Here is a 23,726-nt window from a genome sequence, read left to right as displayed (position 1 = left end):
TTCAAAATATATTAAGGGACCGTTGATTTTAATTCAATGCAACATCGAAAAATTTCTTAGAGAGAAGATATTTGGGGTTCTACAGTGCTATCACGCAAGCCCAGTACTTGAAAAATCTCTCTCTGGTATTAAGTTGATAAAGAAAAGACCCTACTGCCAGTAAACCCTGACGTGGAGTCCTGGCATCGAACGTGCAAGCAGCTGTGCTGACACCCAGACAGCCTCATTCACAGCCATTTCCTGCCATTTTTACTCGCACTGAATTGCGCTTTACTCCAGTGCAATCTATTTAAGAATGCTACTCAGTGACAAAACATGGACCTTAAAAGCAGAAGCGGAGACTTTCTGCTCCTCTGTTTTAGCACAAGTATATTTTGTTATTTTCAGTAATACTACATAACATGAGTGAGTCATAGAGCTTTCTTGAAAACAAATTTATACAATTAGACATAAATAAACATAACATCATTTTCTTTACTGAATTTTCGCAGTTGAGTAGCATCTTCAGAATTAAAATTGCAAAAAGCCGTTATTAAGAGGTACGTACTCCTCACCTCAACACAGTAAGTGGTAGAACGTACCAGACAAGAGGTATCAATACCGTCACATTTCTGAACAGTCATCTCTTATAGGAAAGATGCTAAAACAGCAGAGGGAGGGGGGGAAAAAAAGTAGTAGTACTGCATATTGTAGTAACTGAATGTAATACTGACACTCCTTTGTTGAAATCCTAGCAAAACACTCTTGAGTTCCTGAATTCAGGATTTCACCCACCATCTCTTTGTAACGCATGTACTTGTACGTCTTCTAATTCCACCTGTTTCTATCAAAGAGTAGATTTTAGCATGCAGGAGCTTTTGTTCTGCATGCAGTGTAACTGTTACTGCAATGTACTGCTTGAAAGCTTTTATACAGTAATTATTCATAGAACTTTTAGCGTAGAATACAAACATGAAGATTCAATTGCTGAAAAACTGTTGTGCTGGGGGTTTTTTGTTGTTTCTTTAAAAACAGCAGATAAATTTTGAGTAGTTAGGTTTGCCACAACCAGAGATGTAAATTACGACAAGGGTAAACGCACACACGCTGTGTCACAAAATTAACGCTTTACTCCAGCAAAAAACTATGGTGAAAGCTTGAATTTTTTCAAGCACCTCTGTTAAAGCTAAAACAATAGAAACTTGTTTGCTGTAAAGATTTCTACTGCTTCACGCTAGTGGTCTGAAATGACTGACATTTTAAGAAAGTATTTGGAGTACTGTAAATCCTAAAAAAGGCTGAAGTCACAATGCAGTCACCAAAAGCTTTGAAAGTCATTATTAAAAATGTAATTGGTAATATAAGCGCTTCCATTTACTGATGATCAGGCTTTGATAATTTGATGTTACTCTGCAAATACCACATCAAAAAAAAAAAAGTTCTCCAGTAAGTTATGCTTCTGATTCCTTATTTTAATGACAAAGTAAAATTTAAAAAGGGGCATAATTACATTGTTTAGTTAGGTACTTGCTGAATAGCATAACTGTCAAAAGAAATGGTACATTTTTGTTTAAAAGTGCCATGTCATGTGGTTCTATTATATGCCAAAGAACATTTAAAAAAACTGATTAAGATTATACAGATTTCCCATTAATTCTAGCAGAAAGGCTCAAATGGCACAACTGCAGAGAAAGACTGGACTGGGTCTTCAGGTGATATAAACATATTTCATACACACACACACACACACACACACATATATATATATATAAAAGAGTTTAAACAAATATAAATAACTTGAAGGTTATTTAGCCTCTGTGAGAATACTGGAGGGCATGTTAGCAGGTTACCGATTCATGGACTATCAGTAAACAAAATCTACTCCTATGGCTATAACACAATGCCAGAGCAGGTACGAGGCATAAATCATTTTTACACTGGTACAGCTGGGTCTTAAGGTAACAATCCACATGAAAGCTAGACCATTTTTTTCCGATCTGTTTGCAAGTGGCTAAGGTTTGGAGCAGACAATTCCTGAATGTAGAGGGAGAGAGAAACCTTGAGGCTAAGAAAGATCTGGGTAGGTAAGATTCACAGCTAGGTCTTCATAGTACAGTACACTGTAGACACAACCAGATTACCTCCGAAGACAGGTCCTGTGTAAGCTGTGAAAGCCTGAACAGAACAGAGGGAGCATGCTTTAGTGGCAGGAAAAAGAAAATCTGTTAACAGCAGAAATAGAAAAGACAGAAGGAGGGAAAATGATTGGAAGGAAAGCAAGGTAAGTAGATACTTCAAGATCTGCAGACAAAGAAACCTCCATATCTCAGGGAATTTCCCTTTGAGAGAGATTACTACTTTCTCTAAGGTTTGAGTACAGTTAAAGAGTACTTTGTTGTAAGCTTATGTAAAGCTGATTTGCGTTCATTAGAGTACATGTGAATGTAATGCTGCAGAGTTAAACTGTGACAGCAACCACATGGTCCGAGTACTACGAAGATTGGAGGTATCCATTCCAGAAACTCTCAATTTAGACTGCAGGGTTCCAGCTCTAACAAAGGGTTTCAAGGCAAAGGTCAGTTTTCAAGATGTTCTCTGAAGGATCAGGCTAGCTCAATCTAACCTCAACTAATTTTGAAGCTAGCCCAGCTCAGAGTTGGGATGTTGGATTAGATGACTTCCAAAGGTCCCTTTCAACCTGAATTATTACTACCTAGGCCAGTATCCAACTTGTTGGGTACGTAAAAGCTAAAGGCTCATACAGGATCCGTGGTTCGTGTCCCGACAACAACCTACCAAGCGTCTACAGGAGGGCTGTACCAGAAACTGCTAGTGCTCTATAATATTGCTTTCATTTCCCTTTTCGATTTTTAAATGATGACAAATGGACAATTATTGTTTTATATGAAATTTTTACATGTCTTCATTAGTGTCATCTAAAGTAACTACTAGTAGGAATATATACTGTGTTCTACCTGTGCCAGTAGTATAAACTTTATGAGAGCAGCACTTGTATTCCCAATCAGTAACCCAGCTCTTGAGAATAATGTAAAAGTACAGTTTCATATTATGGCCAAATTTATACCTTTGCCACTGCCAAAGTATGTATTTTCAACTTCTCTCCATTGCTCCTTTTCCTTCCTCTCCACACATGTTCCTCCCTCCTCCTACCCCCAGCCCACACCACACAGTTCTCCCTCCTCCTCTGTCCTGGCTCTGGTCTAATCTCACAGTAACCCATTTCAAATTGCTGGCCTGCCAAAAAACAAAACCAAAAAGGTATTCATTTTTTTGCCAGGCTATTTTTATGCTATTAAGCAGTTGCACTGGCTAATCGTGTAATTGGACATGTGCACAGGCCAATACAAGAGATGCACAGAAAGAATAAGGAGTGGAAAAGAAGGAAAGACTGAGGACCTCCACTTCTGGGGGAAAGCAAACTGCCAACTGCTTAAACCATAATTTGAAGTTACACCCCAATATTTCAGAAATAGCTGTAAGATAGCTTCAAGCTAAGTGAGTACGCACATTTTCTCCTATGCTGATATTTCAATAGCCAAAACGTTTTTTCCAAGTAGTTAAATTTTCATCTTGGCTTTCCTCTGCTGACCATGTCTTTAAATACAGAACGTTTTGTAATAAAGGAAAGAGAACTACTCATTTCCAGGGTAAATATTGGGTGTATAAACTCTCTGAATTGAACATGTACCTGTTCCCAAAGAGCTATTTTTATAGCTAGATCACACTGAGAATCACACAGAAACCTATAATGAACTAGAAACAAAAGTGTGGCTGAAACACCAGTTTCTATCCAACAGCATAAAATAACCATCTCTTTCAGCTAAAAAAATTAGAGGTTTAAACCAGAGTACAAATATACCATCAGTGTTTCAAAACCAGAGTTTTTTTAATAACAACATTGCCAATTGAAGTAAAAGATACATGACAACCTTTTGGTTTTGCTATAAAATAAATCAGTTGTGGAACGCATCTTCAGAGGGCAGAAGTACCCCTCATTTTAATTTCCATTTATTTATATTGTATATACAAATGGATGAAATGGAGAAAAAAGGTTTCTGAATGGAACATATCTGTTACATAAACCAAAATTCAGTAACATCTCTTTTAATAACAACATATTGCAGAAGTTTTTCATGAACACTGGTTTGCTTTCAATCTAAGGAAATCAATGTTTTTTCTTATACTCCTGCAACACAGGCTTTCCAATGTTCTGCCAACTTTCAGCCTACAGAAAAAAAACCATTACTTAGAAAGGGGAAGTGCCCAGCAGAGATTTTCCAGAATCATAATGTACGGGAAACGATGCAGCAATATTGTATTCTCAACAGTGCGTTCGTGTCTGCAACTCAGAATATACCCGTATCTTTGCAAGTATCAGTGATCTGGGGAATGAAATAGCTAACAACTGAACAACTTTACAATCTCATTAAACATGAAATAACTAAACAAAAATCGCTTTAACAGTATATTCTGAGCCGTCATATCATATGGAGCTCATTCCTCTGCAATCAGATTAAAAAAACCCTGAAGATGAATTTAATCTCTAAAGAAAAAAATATATGTATTAGAACAGTCCAAGGTATTTAATCTATATCACTACCACCAAATTTGGAGTAAAAAGAAAACTTAACCACTCAAACATTTATTTCATCTTGGCTTTACCCACACCTTGATGAATGCCTTGGTCCTTCATACTGTTGCATTAAACCAGTTCTTCATCACTGAGTAATGACTCCTTCACACGTATAGGAAAGGAGTGCTCTGTGTACACAAACTAAAGCATTAATCTAAATAATCCCAGTTACATTTTATTCTATTATCTCTCTGAATAGTAAGCATATTACTTAAACTGTTAATAAAGATTTTTTTTCAAAATTCCCATTTGTTATTATCTAATTTTTTAATATAATTAATTTTTACCCTGCCTTCTTTTTTGTACTATATGTACGTTTTCTTAGCACATAGTTGTACATATAACAGTACATAAGTTCTTTGCTTCAAACATGTAAGACATCTGTGAAACAACTGAGAGTAAATCTCAGCCCATAAAATCTTGTGCTTGTATTTAAAATAAATACAGAACAAAAAAATTTGAGTCTCATCTTCATATTCTTTCAGTTGTACAAAATCAAATACTTTTTCTTATTTGTTTTTCCAGTAAGTCAAATGAAAAATTAGAGAAATTTTTGAAATAGCACTGTGTACTAAACTATGACTAAAGAATTCCTTCAGGAAAGCTGCAGACTTCAGCCTATATTCTTCATCACTGTAGTTAACAAACAAATGATTCAAATTACGGTCACCATCTAATACAGTTGCCCTTCCTTTAAAAAAAAAACACCACACTTATGGTAATACTAACTCTGTATTTGTAATGTTCTAATTCTCTTTGCTTCATACACGTGAATATCTCCCAGTAAAATGCATTCAAGTTTCTTTAAAGGGACAACATATGTTGGGAGTGACACAGTTTGCAGTTTAAATGACAGATTCCCTAACATTTCCCCCTTTCCCATCTACCTGTACATATTTTTGAAGGAAATGTCATCCACCATGCCACCTGTGGTTTCCAAAAGGCTCATATAATAAGTATTACACATCAATTACTAGTTTTGTTTGTACTGCACTACCTTCTTATTGTAGTGTCCATATCACAAGCTAACATTTCAATGGTAGCATATATGCAGTTATGATTTAGTTCTAACAATTACAAAAGTAAAATTAATACAACTGAGTGGAATTAAAAATTAACTCAACATTCATTTCCAGCTCTTCATTTAGTTGTCCACAAAGAACTTCAGGAAAAGAAGTCAGCATAAGACACTTTGATCAAGAGATTTCTTTAAAGGAAAACATACTTTCCATATCTTCTGCAATCACTCAGACGCCAAATCCTCTAACACAGGATTTTTCATATATACCAGATGCCTTAAATTGAGTCAGTCACAGGTCATGTCTCCCATCTTAATCTCGTCACAATAAGCAGATAATTAAAAAAAAAAATCTATAAATCAAACTAAAATGACAGAATGTTTGTTTAGAAGTTTACCAAATGGAATGACCCTGCTGGAATTCTTTCATGTAGCCTGTGAAAATGTCAGAATATATTCCATTTAAGAGGTCACAGTCCCCAGAGAGCTCTGAGTTTTGGCCTGTGTGTCTTTTCACATGCTTTAATATTTGAAAATTGTTCCTTGTAGACACTGACTGATGCCCTGGGAATGCTAGGATTGTGGGAACTGGCAGTACCAATGACAAAGACAGACTTACTGGGAAACGAGTACCTACTCAATTTGCTCTCTCCTCTCGTAATAGATAAGGCGACATTCGAATATTTACAGGGGAGCCGAAAGAAAACACGCATTAGAAGACATCTGTTTTTTTCTGACATCATTTCTTTAAAAAAATCAAAAATAAATACAGAGACAAATATGTATATTAATTACAACATGCTCTATGTTTTTACAAAGGAGTATTTAATAGAATACATGTATTGGATGTTCCAGGGACCATTAAAAATATAACACTTGGATGAAAAACATTTCTCATTTATAAATTGTACTTCTAGATCTAAGAAGGGTTTGGGTTTGTTGTTGCTATTAATCAGAATTCAGCCCATCTGTGTGCTCTTTTCTGGATCACATTGCTTTCAGGTTAGTGACTGCGAAACTGCTTAATTTAAGTTGATATTTCCAATTATTTTCTGTGTCAATCTATGAAACCAGAATAAAGCTTTTCGTTCTCTAGCCTTCCCACTATGCATCTTCTCTCCATTTTATCTCTCCAAACTCTCCCAAGAAAATAACATCTAAGCACTGTAACCTAATATGTTCCACAAGGAGAGGAAAAACACCTAAACAGAGATTTAGGGGAAAAAAAAGAGAGAGAGAGAGAGAGAGAGAGAGAGAAAATGAACAAATGAACTGTGGGACACCAAAGACCATACCAAATTTCACCTGATGCCCCAGCATCGAAATTGCAGCTTCAAATCTATTAACTGCACATGGGACTGAGAATTTGCTCAGAAGCCATAAAGCTATGCCGAGAATGCATGTGTTAGCAGTGCTACACTGTAAGGGGGCTGAACATAAGAGATAAAAGATAAACTAATATACCCACAACTCTGCCAGATGCCAGAAAAATTCCCCTGGTGCATCAAGTTTATCTTAGTACTATCATTAGATTAAGTGTGGAACAGATTTCATTCAGTTATTTTGAGAACTGTCTGTCTGGCAGCTGGCTTGACTGGTCCTTTGGAGGAACTCAACAGACAATCTGGAAAAGTTTTTTTCTATCTTCATCATAATTCACTCAGTTTCCCCACAAGCCCCAGTGACCCCCTAGGAATCTGTCATCTTCATCTGACCTTGAATGCCTCAAGGTCCTGGTTCCTGAATATCACTGCTCTTAAGCAGCCCAAGACACTGAGTCTGTTCTCTCGAGCGGGTTGCTGGAATAGACTGCAGACTTACTATCTCTGGGAAAACTTCTTCTAACAGGGATCCTACCAGTCTTGCCTTTTACTCCAAGATGCTCACTGTCCTGAGGCTTTTTTCTGACAAAACATCCAGGACTCCTAGCTCTTTTCTCAGCTAACTCAACTCTGTTGTTGAATATTAGCTGTTAGCCATCAAAGCGCAAGATCTAGCAGACACCACTATCTTCTACCCTCCTCCGGTACAAAACAAATCCTGCACAGAACAGGGATGCAGTCCCGAATCTTCTCAGATGCTGAGATGCAGAAGAGGACACTCATTACCACATGGAGCAATACTGTTTCTTCATACAATGCGAAGGATACAGCATGGACACACTCAGGATCCGAAGAGATTTACAACCAAGGCAAAGAGCTGAAGCAGGCCCGCAGAGTGGTAAAGGACAGTTAATAGCTCCTACAGGATCCAACAAATTGTGCCCCCATTTTATAAGAACAAAACCAAGCTCTCATTTGCAGACGACTGCACAGCAGTAACTTGGGGAGAACTTGCACATTTATTTATTCAGAAACTAATAGCCGCTGCCACAAGAAAGGGATTCTGGCACACTGGGATAGGCAAGGAAGCCACTGGAAAGCCAAGAGAGGTTGCTATAAAACCTAGAAGGCGAGACCTTTTCACTTTAAAAGTACCTCCATGATTACATTGATCATGACAGCAAGGCCTTCACTCCGGTCCCTCCCAGCCAAGGCAGCCTGCTCATCAATACTGGGAAAGCACTAATCCAGTATGCAAGCTTGGCTCATGCAGTGCTCCCTTTTTTAATGGCAACTGCATGTGCGATCCCCCTCCACCCACTGGCTCTGAAACAGGTTGGAAGGCTGCAAGCAGGATCATTCCCATCCACCCTCCTGCTGTCAGCACCAGGCAGCCTCCACCCTTCCCTTCCCTGCTGCCTCTCAGTCAGAGGCCCGCGGAGCTGGGACCGCGTGTGGGTAGCAGGCTGTTCCGACTAGCACCTCCGCTGCGCCGTGCCGCCGGCTACTTTTGTCATTCTTCCTCCACTGCAGTCCAGGTAAACGATACCTAATCACCAGTTTCTCCCTCCTGCCCCCAAAGAAGAGCCTCACTGTGCCGATTTTCTCCTCCAGAGACCAGCCCACCATCCTTCCTAAGGACACAGCAGTTTAACTAAGAAAGCAAACACAAATGCAGCGGCTCTGATTCAGAGAGCACAATCAAGCATCCCTCAGGCAGAGACGCAAACCAGGAGCCTCCGCAGGCCACGGGGCCCTATTCCCCCGCCTCCGTTTATGTGATCAGTCCAGCTGCTCGCATGACAGACGTGGAATATACACTGTACTAGTGTTGTCCTAAGACCGCCCAGAATCACAGGTTTGTCTTTGCTATTATCCCCTTTCTAGTACCTTAGCAGGTGATGAGCAGAGAACAGAAGTATCTAGAGCTCCCCCTGAACCCATGAAAAGGCGACTTTTGCTGCTCTTTGCCAAGCTGGACAAGAGTCGGCCTCCACAGAACACACAAGATGTTATGCTTTGGTAAGCTGGGCACAGGTTGACAAATTGTCTCAAATGTATTGCCGAATTACCCAGAAATAGATAGCTGGCTAATGAGACATTCAAATTAATTTCATTAGTAATCAAGTATTGCTCACAGCTGCTAACTTCAAAACAGCTGGTCAAAACAAAAAGTAAGCCTTAAAATTTTGACAGTCCAGAAGACCAACAAACACCACCTCGGAAACGGGATTCTTTGTTATTACACACAAATACAACACTGAGGTTACCTCCTGTAAACAGTTTTTTGTTTTAATCGCAAATAATTAAAAATGACTGCTTGCTTTAGAGATGATTTAGTTAGAGTATTTCAGTCCTGTGATATAACCTTCATCTAGAAAATTCAACTTGAAAATTCCCATTACTTGGCCCATAATTAAAATATGAAATATGAACTGGTTAAAATTTATATTTCACAGACTCGTTATGAGGGGAGACATCCATCTGAAAAATGACATTTGAGAGGTTAGGAATATTTTGCTGCCCTTCTCTCTCCCGCTCCTGAAAGAAATTATCCTTTTGTCTTTATTCAGGGAGTAGGCACCTGCATTCAGTAAATAGCTGGAGAGGCTTAAGATGCAATTACCCTCCAACTGTTTGTTAATTCCCTACTGGAAGTTACCACCCCTTCGGAAGAGTTGGCAGAGCACATAAATGTTCCTTTGTCCATTCAAGGGACAGCAGTTCCAGCAGAGTTTAATCTAAACCATGAGATTTTGCACCAAGAGATACGAGATATGCTCACGTGAACTGTTTTGCTGGTTCTGCTCTATGACTGTGATCTCTGGGGACAGACTGGACAGGGGAAGAGAAGTAAACTGCAAAAGAAAGGATGAAGTAGTAACATCTCAAACTACTGCTGGCTCATCTGGCACGTGCCTGCAATTTCACTGCATGTTTCCATTGCCCTGCTGTGGTTACCTCCATGTCGAACCAAACCAAACCATAAGCCTCCTACACTTTCAGTGTGATTGAAAAAAAGCAGGAAAAGCAGTTTCTACACTAACTCGCAGAAGCCAGCTTAACAACGCTCGAATAATTCAGCCACCTACTGGACTACTGCCACTAGAGATCATTCAAGTAAATAAAAGGTTTAAAGGATCACCGTTGAAGTTCATAGTAAGCATAATGCTTCCTGCATAAAAAGCTTCAACAAAAAAAACCCTTAAACACTTCCTAAATTTTTGTACTGAACGCCATTGCATTTTTGTGTCCTGAAGTACTTATACTTATAGGTTTTATAAAATATTGACACTTTAAAATACTGCTCATGAACTCCAATTTCCAAAAAAGTCAAAATAATGACTAAGTATTTAAACTATTTTTAATACAAATACATCGAATCCAAATTTTACTTTTACAAATCTTCTCCTTTGATACTCACCATTTCCAAAAAATTTACCGCGAATTTTCCCATTACCCAAAATAACTAACTCTGGAAACACAGGTGAGCAATATAGTTTGGGTGCTCTGGATGATCACAGTGCCCAAACCTCTTCTTGTTGTACTAAGAAAGTGATTTGAACACAAATGTCCATTCTTTTTCAAGAAACAAAAACAGACAGTCAGCATAAAGTCAGTTTATGACATCAGATATCGTCAGCTGTTTCACATAAAGGCAGGAAAAGAACTAGGTTGCTTCCCTGAGCACATTTTAAATACTAGTAAAATAGCATTTGCAACAACGCCTAAAATAAAAAAGCAGGCAGGATCTCAGTGAACTGCCTATTTCTGTCTTGAAATAAAACATACACTAAGACCAGTTAACTGCTGGACAGGTTTTATAGAACAAGATGTCTCACAAAAAGGAGACTTGCAAACTGCAACAATTAAGCCACTAGCTGGGTAAAACAAATCTAGAATTGTTCAGTCTAACGTTCTCTCAGTGGCAAGATGCTTAAGCAACATGAGAAAGATCTATACAATAGAAAAAAATTTCTTTAGCATGTCTAGACTGTACTTCTCCACATTAAAAAAAGGAAGATATGATTTCTTAATCTGCTTCACAGTTCTCTCTCTTGAGCCTTTTCCTTTTTCTACTGATATGAATAGGGTTGAACTAGTAACTGCCTTGAAAACGATGCCCAAACATTGCTCAGCCTTTTGGCCAAGCCCAGCCAGATGACTTAGCCTTTTAGACAGACACAGACGAAACGCAGCCCATAGCCCTATCATGTGAACTTCATACAATTCAACCTCTTTGGACAGGGCATTTAAATCTCTGTGGAAGGCCTGTTCCTTTGTCCAGACAAATGCTCAAGAGGACCCTAAGTCATAGGAGGAATTATATAAATAATGAAGAGAAGAGTAACGGGGTAACAGATCTTAAGTCACCTGGCACAGAGGACAGAAAGGCAGTGTCTCAATTTACTCATTTTTCCTTCCTCCCCGCTCCCCTTTATTTGTAAAAATCTGCTGTGTTCTTTCAATCAGCCAAAGGCTGTAAGCATCAAAGTCTTCTGCAGCTGCCATGTCTTTGGAATAAACAAGTAACTGTTTATATTTAAAGCCAATTTAAAACCTGCCTATAAATTACTTCACTAATTCATGAAAGTACAACAGTACTTTCAAGTTATGGGAAGAACGCCCACGAAGAGGAAAAACTGCCTGATACAGAAGAACTAAAAGTGAAAGACTAAACAACAAACTTGGACAAGAAGTTTGGCATCTGAGCTGCATACCTAGTTTTACTGCTTGTTTGACAATTTACCTGTCTTACTAAAAGCAGAAAAACCAAAACAATGAAATTAAGTGAACAGGATAAATATATACGTGATGAAGTCATAGCAATGTTGGTCAGGCAAGAAAGTTACAAGTGTACAATCCTGGAAGGGATTTTTGCTGTTTAATTTAGTGAGTTTCAGAAATGAAAACCTGGCTGACTTAGATGCAACACACACACACGAGTCAGTCATTTCAGTTCTTACAAGCAATGGGGGAAAAAAAATTTCCAGAGGTACAATTACACACAGGATGCAAAAAGCCCACCACATTCTCTTTTTGATGAGCTTTGTGGGTTAAGTCTTGGCATTTTTTGCCTCTTTATGACAATCAGTGCTAAGAAAAAGATGCTTTAAATACTTTTCTTTAAATACATATTTCTGTTGCTTCCTTGATAAAAGGTAAAAGGCTGTGAATTAATCTTAAAATAGATTCTGGTATAAATGTACCTGTTATGAATTTGACATCAGAGAGTCAACCAAGAAAACTAACATCTCCCAAGTTACAGATTATTTTTTTCTGCTTCACAGAAAATCACTCTTAAGGATATAGAGCCAAATGTTAAGAAATTATATGCAGGTCCCTTAATTTTGTTTTTCTTTTAACAAATTATGTCAGTTAACACAGCATTCAAAATCTTCACACGTGGAGAAAAAATAAGAAAGCAATTGTAAAACACAAGCTAATATATTCAAAGTGGTAGTCATTTCAGGTTTACATAAGCTAAACTTAAGTCTCTCTGCTATCCTATTTTTCCTTTATCACTTTTCTCAAATCTTTCTTCAACAACTACATAACACTGAAGGCATGCGTGCAAAGCACCATACAGTTAGTCCCTCACTGTGTAAACAGGGGCCTTTTAATTACCATTAACATTCCTTGTCTTTCTGAAATAGCACAACTTGGATCTGTCTCCAGGTGTTTTATATACATACAGCATACTTATACACCCCAATGTGTCCTGCTCTATAACAGATACTCGGATAACTTTAGTCTTTTTTAATAATGCTTACACCATTACACGCGAATTCAATAATATCTTACTGCAGCCAAACTGATGTAAAAAAGAGGGGGAGGAAGGGGAAAAAGAAGAAGAAAAAGGCTTAAATCACTAACTTCTTCCCAATAAAAATGTGCCTACATTTAGATTCAGACCTAATTCTTCCTGATGCTTACTGTAACAGTGGAAACACTTTTCTCCTAAGTTGCCACGCCAACATCAACAATGAGGAAAGATACTGGAAAGATTCCCTAAACGTAAATCTCATTTTTCTTTCATTGTTCATCCTTAAACTATGTGGTGAAATAAACTATCTAGGATGCAATGTGAAAGTTCAATTCTGTATTATTTTTTCAAAAAAAGCAAAAATAAAAAACCTGTTCTTGATAATTATCCCTTTTAGTCTGACAATACTGTAATTCCTTTCAAAAATATCTGATTAATACTTCTATTAATCGCTGGCTATAGTTTAAAAACTTTTAAAATATAAATATCTCCATTCTATATGCTTCAACAAAATGTTCCGGTTGGGGTTTCAAAGTCAGGCTTACAACCTGCCACGAAAGGCGAAGCTGAGCAGGACAGATTTCCTAACACGGTAGCACTTTAACTCTACTTTATTAACATGGGGGAAGAACAAATGAAGAAAGTGAGTTATGTTATTTGAATAAAGCAAACAATCATCATTATTCCCATGGAAAACATTTAAGCAATGTAGAGAAAAGGAGAACAATCACTTTTGCACTCACCATTCTTCCGTTCATTGAGGGGAGGTAAATACTGACTGGGCTGCAACGAGAGCTCCTGAAACTCATGCGCAACTGCTTCGCTATGCGGACTGGGAGCGAGACGTGTTAGTGATCCAGAATCGTCCTCAGCATCTGCTGTCCCTAAGTGGTCCATTGCGTTAAGTTGTCTGGAGACAGGGAGAGCAAGCCGTCTCTTAATCACACCGCAGCTGATAAAACTAATAAAGAAAAAAAAGTATCATGTAAACACATTACTGCTGTTTTTTTGTTTAGCTCCCTCGCCCATAAAATTCAACTTTGAAATGACATATACACTGTCTACTGATTTTCCACAAATAGTACAGGTTTACAGAACTACAGCTAAGCAATGTTGTCACAAGTCATTCAAAACGGTTACCTGGTTCTGAGAAGCAGAACTGTTTCTCTGCTTGTTTTGACAGAAAAATTACACAGTATTAACTGCCAGCATGGATGTCCAGAAGTTCCTGTGTCCTACCTTCTAGCAAGTACACAGTTTATCAGTGAAACTAATTCTCTTTTTTCAGTAGCATATGTTAGAGAACACTGAAATAATTAACTTATATGCCATAATATAGAGACTGCTTTTAATTTTTTGAAGCACTGCAAAACTTTCCTTAGGATCAAAAATCAGCTTGGTATTAATACAGGAGTTCATACCTGCAAAGTACTATATAAGAATTAGGTAAACTTTAATCTCTCTAACAAGGAAAGCCTGTTAACATAAAAATTTACTAACTCATTTTATTGCATGCTAGCCACTCATAGTACAATACTCTATAGATTAGTGTAAAAGTCCTAATTCATTATTAATTTCCTTTCTATCATTAATGTGGTACTAAATTTCCAGCGGGGAGAGAGAGAAGTATGAGTTAGTGGGTCAGGCTTTTTATAGCTACACAGAACTCCATCACGTTACTGAAATTTCAATAAAGTTTAATGGTCCATCCCTAGACTCTTGGAAATACTTTGCCCACTGTCACAAGGATGTGTATTTTATACAGCTACCCAATACAATAATTCCCATTATTTGAAATATATTTGCATTTCATCATAACATGAAGCTTTGAAAAATAAGCCAGTAAACTAATATCTTAATATGTAGCCTTAGTGAATAAATCCCACTTAGCACAGAACAAACTCTCACGCTCACTTTTTATAAATCTACCATTTGAAAGGAGAGAGGGCATCAAGGAGCGTATGTTTTCCTTATAGAGCAACCTATTGACCATGCCCCATACAATTCCTGACCTCTCTGTTTGGTCTTCAATTGTGGCAGTGAACGGACGAGAACGAGGACTCGTGCTGAACCTACAAGCTCCCTATGGCAAAATACAGGCCTGGCGAGAGACTGTCATGACTCTGCTCCGACTAAGCAATCTGCTTTCCAGCAGGCAAACCCTGTTCCCGTCCTCAGTCTGTCACCTCTATTAAGCTTTGCTATCCGTAAAACTCCTGGATATGCTGTTAGACCCTCCCACCGCAATTTCACTACCACTACACACAAAATGATCGTGCCACCTGAGGAAGACCACCTCTCCAACCACTTGTTCTTCTCACTGGAGTGCCTCTCACACCAGCATGACTTTCTATGGCCATGTTAAACACAATCAGAGGCCTGATCTGGACTAAAACTATCCTTGCCTTTTGCCAAATTGCTCTTAACCCAGTGCAGCCCCCTAATCTGATTCAGCATGAGGCCTCACAAGCACTTTTGTAGACATGAGGGAGAGGATGGTACAAAGGATAGGGCAGGATAGTCACAACTGCTGCTTTTAACAGCAACACTTGCTTGAAGTGGCTGTAGACCTAGAGCCTCAGTTCCCTACTTGCCCCTTTCAGCTTTTCTTCTGTCCTGTTGGCTTTCCGTTACTATGGTATCTTCATAGCCTCCTGTCGTCAGCCAACGGGAAGTACGGGGTGTTTTACTTCCCCCCCCCTTTCCACGTATCAGGTCCAAAACAGTTTCTTGTAGTACTACAAAACAGTGATTTTAACAGCTTTACAGTTCTAGCAGGAACTAGCAGGAATGCAACTACTCATCTTCAACACTATTGGAAGTCTTCAGTTTTTGGAAATGCAATTCCTTTGGGATCTTAAAGTAGCAAAAAAGCAACAAAAAAAAGGCATGCTATTAAAGATTCTGACCAACTTCATTGAATTAATGACTCAGTGAGGTCCCAAGGTTGTACTCCACTCAAAACTTCATGGTGTTAGGTCCGCAACAATGGTTTAAAAATGATACAGACTTTACATAATTAGACCAACAAAAACAATCTTTCTCTCCCCTCTCACCTAACTGAACATGCCCTCGGAAGTACTAGTTAGCATGGTACTGTAAAACATGAAAAATGTCAAGACAAGATATGGATAGAAAGTAAGAACCAATATACCAATGCAAGCATAGGCTTGCGAGAGAAAACAAAGTTCACAGATGAAGTGAAACAAGAAAGATTAACAATTTTCAAACGTATCTTAACACAAGATGCAAGGTGATCATGAAGTTGTAGAAAATCTACAACTCTTTCCAGTTTCTGAAAGCATTAAAAAATTCCTATTATTGAAAGGTACCTCTATAGACTGCTCTTAGTTACTTCAAATCCCTTATCAATTAACAAAGGCAGGCCTTAAGAGAAACACTTATACACTACTGCTTAAAATCATGATCAGTCTTCTAGCACAGTGTTCAGCAGGAAAAATGCAGTCATGACTAGAGCGAAACATGTCCACTAGAACTATTTAGCAATTCCTTTTCAAATAACTTCATCTTTTCTCATCAAATTAGCAGCATATTTCCTGAATAAATTAAAAGGTTTCACACTTGCTAAATAACTGAATCAGTATCTGGAGGAGGGCAACAACAAAGCAATTATTAAATTCTGTCAATATATCATTTGCAAAACTTTCTACTACCAGCATCTCTGAAGCTGAATCTGTTACTCACCTGCTCTGTGCATGTACGTGCAACCCTGGCTAAATTCACCCGTGACTACCACGATTCATCTTGCAACATCAAAAAATTCTCCCTCCCAGAGCGGAGGCAAAAAAGTATCTCTTTTCAAAGAGAAATAAATAGCGGGTTGAATAGAATAGGTTTTCCAATGGATCATTCCAGCTTACCACACCAGAAATAGGTGACAAAAACTATGCTTCATAAGAAAACGTGCCTGGAATGAATAGTACAATGAAAACCTTGTCAAACACACACCAAAATTCTAATTTCACCTTTAAAATATTTAAAGGGTTTTTTTTTTTCTTTTTTTACATTACGTGATATAAGCCTGGAGTCCCAATCAAAACAATGCTAATTTTTAAAACTCTGGAATACAGCTAATATTTTTAAATATTTTTAACATTTTTAATCCTTCTTCCAAAACCCTAAGTGACATATTTAATAAGGTTAAAAAAACCAAGAGTACAACAGCATATGTAAACACTTAACTCCCCCCCCCAAAAAAACGCCAACAGATGTCATTTTAGAATATCAATTTTATACACGTCAAACATTCTCAAAAACAAGAATTCTCTTGCCTATTTTTGGCATTGTAAGTTAACACATTGAAAAGTTTACTTTTTTTCCTGAAAAAATGTAGTGCTTCGAGTGAAAAAACAGGCACTACTGAAACACTGAATGCACATACTTAAAATCTTCCAAGATAATATGTGGATCAATACTTGATATCAGTACTCTGATGCTGGCACACATTTCTTATAATTTATGTTCAAATACTCTTCATAGAGGTATCACTGGCAACAAATTAAAATGGTTATAATTAGACATTTTGGCTATAACAAGAAAACTCAAGACATACTGATTTGTGAAATAACTTACTCTCTACCGGTAAAAGTAACTATTTTTCAACTGAAATCTAAGGGTATTACTGACTATTCAGAATCCTGCCCTACTACAGAAAATGAAAGATTACAAAAAACAAAAACAACAACCACCACCAAAACACTGCTTTAATCTTTTTTAAACAACTGCCTATTCTATCAGTCCTTCCAGGCTGTATTAGTAAGATTGCTATTAGAGAAGAGTATTATATCTATTTTCACCATTTTGGGTTTTTTTTTTTAATACTCTTTAGCCTTGTAACTGCAAATATTTGTTAATGTAACAAATGCATTGTGAACAACTATAACATTTAAGCCAAAGTAATGCCTGTTAAGTAATAACTTCAGTAGAACAGTTATGATGGGAAGGGGCACACTTTTCATTATTTTCCGTAGTTACCAACTGGTACTTTCACATTAAATGAAGAAACATTAACTTCATGTTATGCAAGATTTTTCTTCTTTGTTCTTAGCTTTTAGAAGCATAATTTACTCAGCTCTCATACGATTTCCTGACATTACACTCTCCTCAAACTCCCACACACGCATACAAATTAAGTACATTATTAACCAAGCAAGTCTCTCCAGAGCAGAATTCAAGTGAAAATTTTGCTGCTTATGTGCTCACTTTCACAGCATTTTATCCACAATTTACTGGCTACGAGTTATGCCTTGAAGTCACTTTTCAAATAAATTAAACCACATTATCTGTATTCATGCAATTAAATCCATAAGAGATTAATAGGAACACCTTCTTGTATGACAGGTTTAACATCTATTACGCTGCATGTTAGCTTTTGACTAACTCTTTTCCTCATAATGGATAACTAAAGAGAGTATCTTTAATTAAGCCTATTTAATTCTTCTTATCACTTCTAAAACACTCCAATAAATCAGTCTGCTTGTCTGTTTGCTAACTGTAGTTTCGGGAGCGTGAGTAAACGTGGCTTAAGTATCTAGATTCAACTGAGAACAATGCAAGCAAAAATTACATACAATATATTAAATGATACGGATGTAGCACTGCAATGCAACTTAAAACAAGTCTTGTTTAACTTTGCAAGACTTTTCACCCAAAAAGCAGCTTGATCTGTTGCTTCAATCTGATTATCATAGAATAATTCAGGTTAGAAGGGACTTTTGGAGGTCGTCTAGCCCAATGCCCAACTCAGAGGCGGGCTGCTGGCTGCTCAGGACCTTGTCTTGCCGAGTTCTGAAAACCTCCCGAGGTGGAGATGCCACCGCCTCCGCGCAGCCCCCTCGGGAATCCCTTCTCTTTAAACAGAACTTCTCTCACTGCAACCTGCAGCTACTGCCTCTTTGTTTTGCTGTAACACAAGATATCGCTGACTGCAAATCTCAAATCCCAGTAATTACTATGATTTCATACAAAATGCAAACCTGGTTACTAAGAAAACTTCAAAAAGGCCACATTCTCCCATGCAGAGCTCTAACTCTAACTTGAAAGTTCCCAGTTCATATTGAAGTGTCATAAATTGCAAATTCCTTCTCTTAAAAATTTTGGATAAACCTTTGTAAAAATTGTACATCATTTTAACGACTGAAAATAAAAATGCCCATCAAAAAAAGAGGCCACAGTTTACTATCCTTTACCATCCATTACAGAATTTCACAGGAATAGGACTCTACAGAGCAAGAAATAAGAACAAGTTGTACTATTCAATGATAAACATATTGAAATACCACAGCTGATGCCAGGAAGTTATTCCTCAAGTTGTCTATACTAATTCCAGTCTCGTGACTAGAAAACAATTATCTTTATAACTGCAAGTATTCAGGCGCCCCCTCAAAGATGACAAACACCTCCACCCAACATTTCTTAAAGGAGGTTTTTTTGATTCAAATCATTTGAGTAATTCAGTGACAAATGGGCCCCAAAATAGGTATAACAGTCTACCTGAGAAAGAGCTGAAGATCTGCAGTATGAAGTTGGAAAGAGTAACTATAAACTTATGACAGATTTAGTACCAAAATTAGGGACTTGAGAAACTAAGTTTTTGTTTTGTGATTTCAGGCTTTCTTCAGAATTCATAGAAGCCTGGGAAAGAAAGGATGAAAACGTCAATATGGAACTCAAGAAAATAACTCCGGCTAAGAGTTTTGGTTGGTGCCCAAGAGTTGACCCTATTACTAGCAAGAACTTTAACCTCTTGCACTGGAATAGTCTACTGTTGGGACTGAAGTCTCCTTTACCTTTCCAGCTTATATAATGGCTAGAAAGACCACCATTTTAATTTGTACATGGAATAAAAGATTAAAATCTCCAAAACTACTATCAGGTACACGTCAACACAAACTAGCAGAAGTTTCTGAGGGGGCTGGGGTTTTTTAGCTACTAAGCAAAATACTATACAGAGTTATGCAGTAGACACTGAACGTACACGTCTAACTTAAGAGTCTAGAGCTGTTTCATCAGAAGAGAGCGCGTGGTTCCTCTAGAGGACAGTTCAGCGTATCGAAGTTCAGAACCTACCTCCCTCTACTACAAACTGGGCATAAAGCTAGTTGGTAAAAGCTTCAGGGAGCAGTCACAGAAATTGCAGTAACTCGTTGAATCAGTTGCAGTGAAACTAACAGACATAACATAAGCATTTCATCCTGCTGCCGCAGCTGGTAAATAACTCACGGACTCCTCGGAATGGAGAGAGCAGGGGAATGTCTAAGAGCTGGCCCTAACAGATAGCGCACATCACAGGCGGGACGTGCGTAGATGATCATTCTCAAAGCGTCCATACTGCAGTCAGAAGAAGTCAAGTGTAATTAACTGAATACTTGAAGTCCTGATACCACTGTAGGTATAGCAATACAGCACTCTGTGTGGACTAGCCACACTTGCTTTATTAAAGCCATGTGTGAGTTTTTCAGTCTATGCTAAAAACTTCAATACTATCATCACACTGCTATCAGTACTAGAGCTTTCTAGCTTAAAAGTAGTTTTGATGCATCTATAGAAAAAGCAACTGCAAATTCTCACTACAGAATAGGGTTTTTTTTAACACTGCTGTACCTTCTGATGGATATGCTTACATATATAACAATGTTCCTGAAAGAAGGGAAAGTCTTAAAATCAAACATTTACCTCTCTTTATATCTTATCCTCAGCAGTTGGCAGAGGCTGGTCTCTAGTCTCATATTTAATTGAGAAGGTGAGAATTTTAGCCATTCTAGAATGATGTAAAAGGATGGGGTGGATGCTTAAAAAAGCCACACACAAAACAAACCACAAGAAAGAGGCAACACTGAAGAGCGCTTGTCTATTCCTCATCCCCTTTCTTAGGCAGCAAAAGAATCTCTGTAGCTTTTCTGCATTTCTGCCCTCTTACTAGTGTGAGAATTCTGCTAGATGTCAGCTGAAAGACATTTGTACATTCACCAAAGCAGCTTTACATACGATCTTCCATTGCACAATCATCTTACAAGTCTAACCTACCTTTTGATTCTTTGTAAAACATGGGTTACTGACTCTATTTTACACAAAGGAATAAGAGAAAAAAGTCTGTGACCCACTTGATCAAGACTTGGCTCAGATACACCAATTAATGCCTGCTCGTTACTGAGTCAATGAACAGAACATCCAGTCTATAGCATAAAGACGATTGAAGATTGCAGTAATAAGCAATTCATTTGACTATTTGTTCTTGTCTATTACAATCTACAGAACGCAGCTGTTCAACTTTCTAAAAAGACCAACTTCTAAACTTAGCATACATGAAATTATTAGTTTTTCTTAAGCATAAGGTTTTCCATATTGATTGGCAAAGTAAACCCAAAAGTTAAATAAAACTTTTGACATGCAGCTTTCCAAAAGAAAAAAATAAATAGAAAGATATCTCTATTGTAACCAACTTCTTATGTACATTGTTGTATGTATAAGATGATAAACTACCATTTTTCGGCATACTCATTTTAACTGCCAGAGAAGATGTATACAATTGTTTTATCATCAGTTAAAGGTTACAACCAGAAGCAGTTATTTCACTATGAGACCAGACTTAAGATATGCAGGACATCTTCCATCTATCTTCAGCTTTCTTAAGCTATATTTTATTCTGATACTGCTGGTATAGCTGACTGTTTGGACATGATCAATTCAACCACAAAAAAAAAAAAAAAAAAAAAAAAAAGCAGGAGAAAATGTTAGTTTACCATGATGAAAATCAATCCCTGCACAATGAACATGTTATCCAATCAGCACATGCAAAAGTCAGAAATTCTGACCCAGTTTAGAACTGAATGTACCATGGTACTATATTTTATATTAAGGATAGCACATTTGCCTCCCCTTTTTCCTTTACTTGAAGCCTCCTCAATCTTGAAGAGTTATTTGACTTTTGCCATCTGCATTTACAGATGGTAACCATTATCTATGTAACCGCTGACCTTAAGCACTTAGACACAAAAGTATATTAATAACTCTCTCATGCTTAATAGTAAATATATATATATGTACGAGAAAAAAAAATCTCTATACTATTAAATGAAAGTCTCAATATTCTTTTCTGCATAACCCAAACAAGGCATGGGTTCATACAAAGTTAATCTGACAGACAGTAGTCAATTATGTCATCTTTCCTCCCCCTTCCTTCAAATTAGGACATCTGAAAATTTAATACGTTGTATGAAACATCACTGTACTTGATATGAAAAACATTTCTGTTTATAAATTTTTGAAAAAATATAAAACCATCATATTTGTAGCAACTACAATAATAAACTAGTCAGCTTTTCCAATTGTGTTGTAAGGATTTCACGTTTGGAGATTTTGACACAGAAAGAAGCAAAATAGACAAGAGTAGTACAGTGAAAACTGTAAGAATGAAATTGTTTCCCTAGCTAATGTTCAGAATAGATTATCCAAATAGAATATACACCAATACCACAAGCAAGGTTTCAGTGCAAATTTATCTAACAACTACGCAGAAATTGAGTTCTAGTATTGGCAAAGGAGACCTGCTGTACAGTGTATCAGCCTTATGTAAGTGTTCTCACAGATTGTAGGTGGTTGCTATCTTTCTTAACTGCTGAAGACAAACGCTTCTTTTATTTTTAAAGATTTTATCTTCAAAAGTATTTTTGCTTAGAAACACCGCAGAAGGGTGAAAAATATATACTTCCCTGCCATTTTAGACACTAGAATTGAATTTTTTTTCGGCACAGACTGTGAAATCTGAATGATGCTTAGGTAATAACACAGCTTTTATTTTAGAAAATCTGCTGAAAAAGCCATTTCAAGAAAAATCACAATGCATTCAAACTTTGGCCAATTCAAATGGCTTATTTAACATAATTTCACTTGTTCACAACTGCCAGAAACCTAGGTCACTATACACAGTGCAGTATAAAATTATTAATAGCAGTACTAGATTAGCTGTTAAGACTTGGAGGCCCCAGTACAGAATTTACTATGGAATCATGGTGTGATCACCAGCAGCCATGTCACCTAGGTTTCAGTTTCACCATTTACAAAACTCAGTAACATTTCAGAAACTGCCAGCTATATCATTCAACACACCGAAGACCTTTAATGGGAAGAATACTAAACTGCAAAAAGGGTTGTTTTTTTTTTTTTGCAGTGCATCAGGAAACACTAAAAGAGACACTCTACATATGCTCAAGCAGCACACACACTGCAGTGTGACAAGTGCTGATGAAGGGCATTCGCATGCAGCTCTTGGAATTTCTTGCCAATGCCCAGGAAGGCTCCAAAATCTACACAGAGGGGACGGTGACATCTAACAGTAGAGCGGTAATAAACATTCAGGAGACAAGTTACAGTTTCAAATATCACTTCAATTTGAGCAGTGAAGATCAGTGATTTGTATCTGAGGTTATGGGCTAAGTCACAATATGATAGTAATTCCTCTTTCCATTCTCATAAACAAAGAGCAAAAATCATGCTTCCTGAATGTAGCTGACCCTATCGAGCACATAGATATGCCTACAACAAACTTCCTGAGTTAACTGAGTTCTAGTAGTCGGATTTTTTGAATCCTCATTATCACCTTTTTTCCTCCCACAAAATCAATATGAGTAGGACTTGGACATTAAATATTGAAAATACACAGTATACTTAACTCCTTACAGACTACGGCAGATACAAGCTAAAAGAGTCAGTTCCCAGAGATAAGAGAACTGGGAATGAACAGCTTCCTTAAAGCAGAGGGGAAGATGCAAAGTTTACAAAGGGCAGCTCCTCTTGGCACACTGCCTATCAGCAAGGAGTGAAAAGAAAGTTAAGAAACAAGCAGCACAGTTAGGCTGCATGAAATCCATCGCAAGTCACTTCCTGGAGCAATACCAAAGACAACACCGCATTTACACAGTGCTGCTCTTGAGTCTAGCGTACAATGATTTCACTGTGACCACTAAA

General features: G+C 37.6%; 1 protein-coding gene across 6 annotated transcripts in view; it reads right to left on the bottom strand.

Annotated features, from left to right (window-relative positions):
- MRTFB (myocardin related transcription factor B) overlaps positions 1-23,726 on the bottom strand; it is a 105,972-nt gene that overhangs the window by 63,122 nt on the left and 19,124 nt on the right. For 5 of the 6 annotated variants that reach the window (XM_064520363.1, XM_064520361.1, XM_026096380.2 and 2 more), the window contains one exon: positions 13,484-13,701. In XM_064520363.1, coding sequence (XP_064376433.1) covers positions 13,484-13,637 — 154 coding nt within the window. In that variant the 5' untranslated portion in view covers positions 13,638-13,701. Of the gene's footprint in view, positions 1-13,483; positions 13,702-23,726 lie in introns of those variants that run through there. The other variant, XM_026096381.2, reaches the window with a different exon arrangement.

The sequence above is a fragment of the Dromaius novaehollandiae genome, chromosome 14, assembly GCF_036370855.1.
Source record: "Dromaius novaehollandiae isolate bDroNov1 chromosome 14, bDroNov1.hap1, whole genome shotgun sequence".
Taxonomy (NCBI): Eukaryota; Metazoa; Chordata; class Aves; order Casuariiformes; family Dromaiidae; genus Dromaius; species Dromaius novaehollandiae.
The sequence above is the reverse complement of the archived record's forward strand: the minus strand, read 5'-3'. Positions and strand labels throughout refer to the sequence as shown.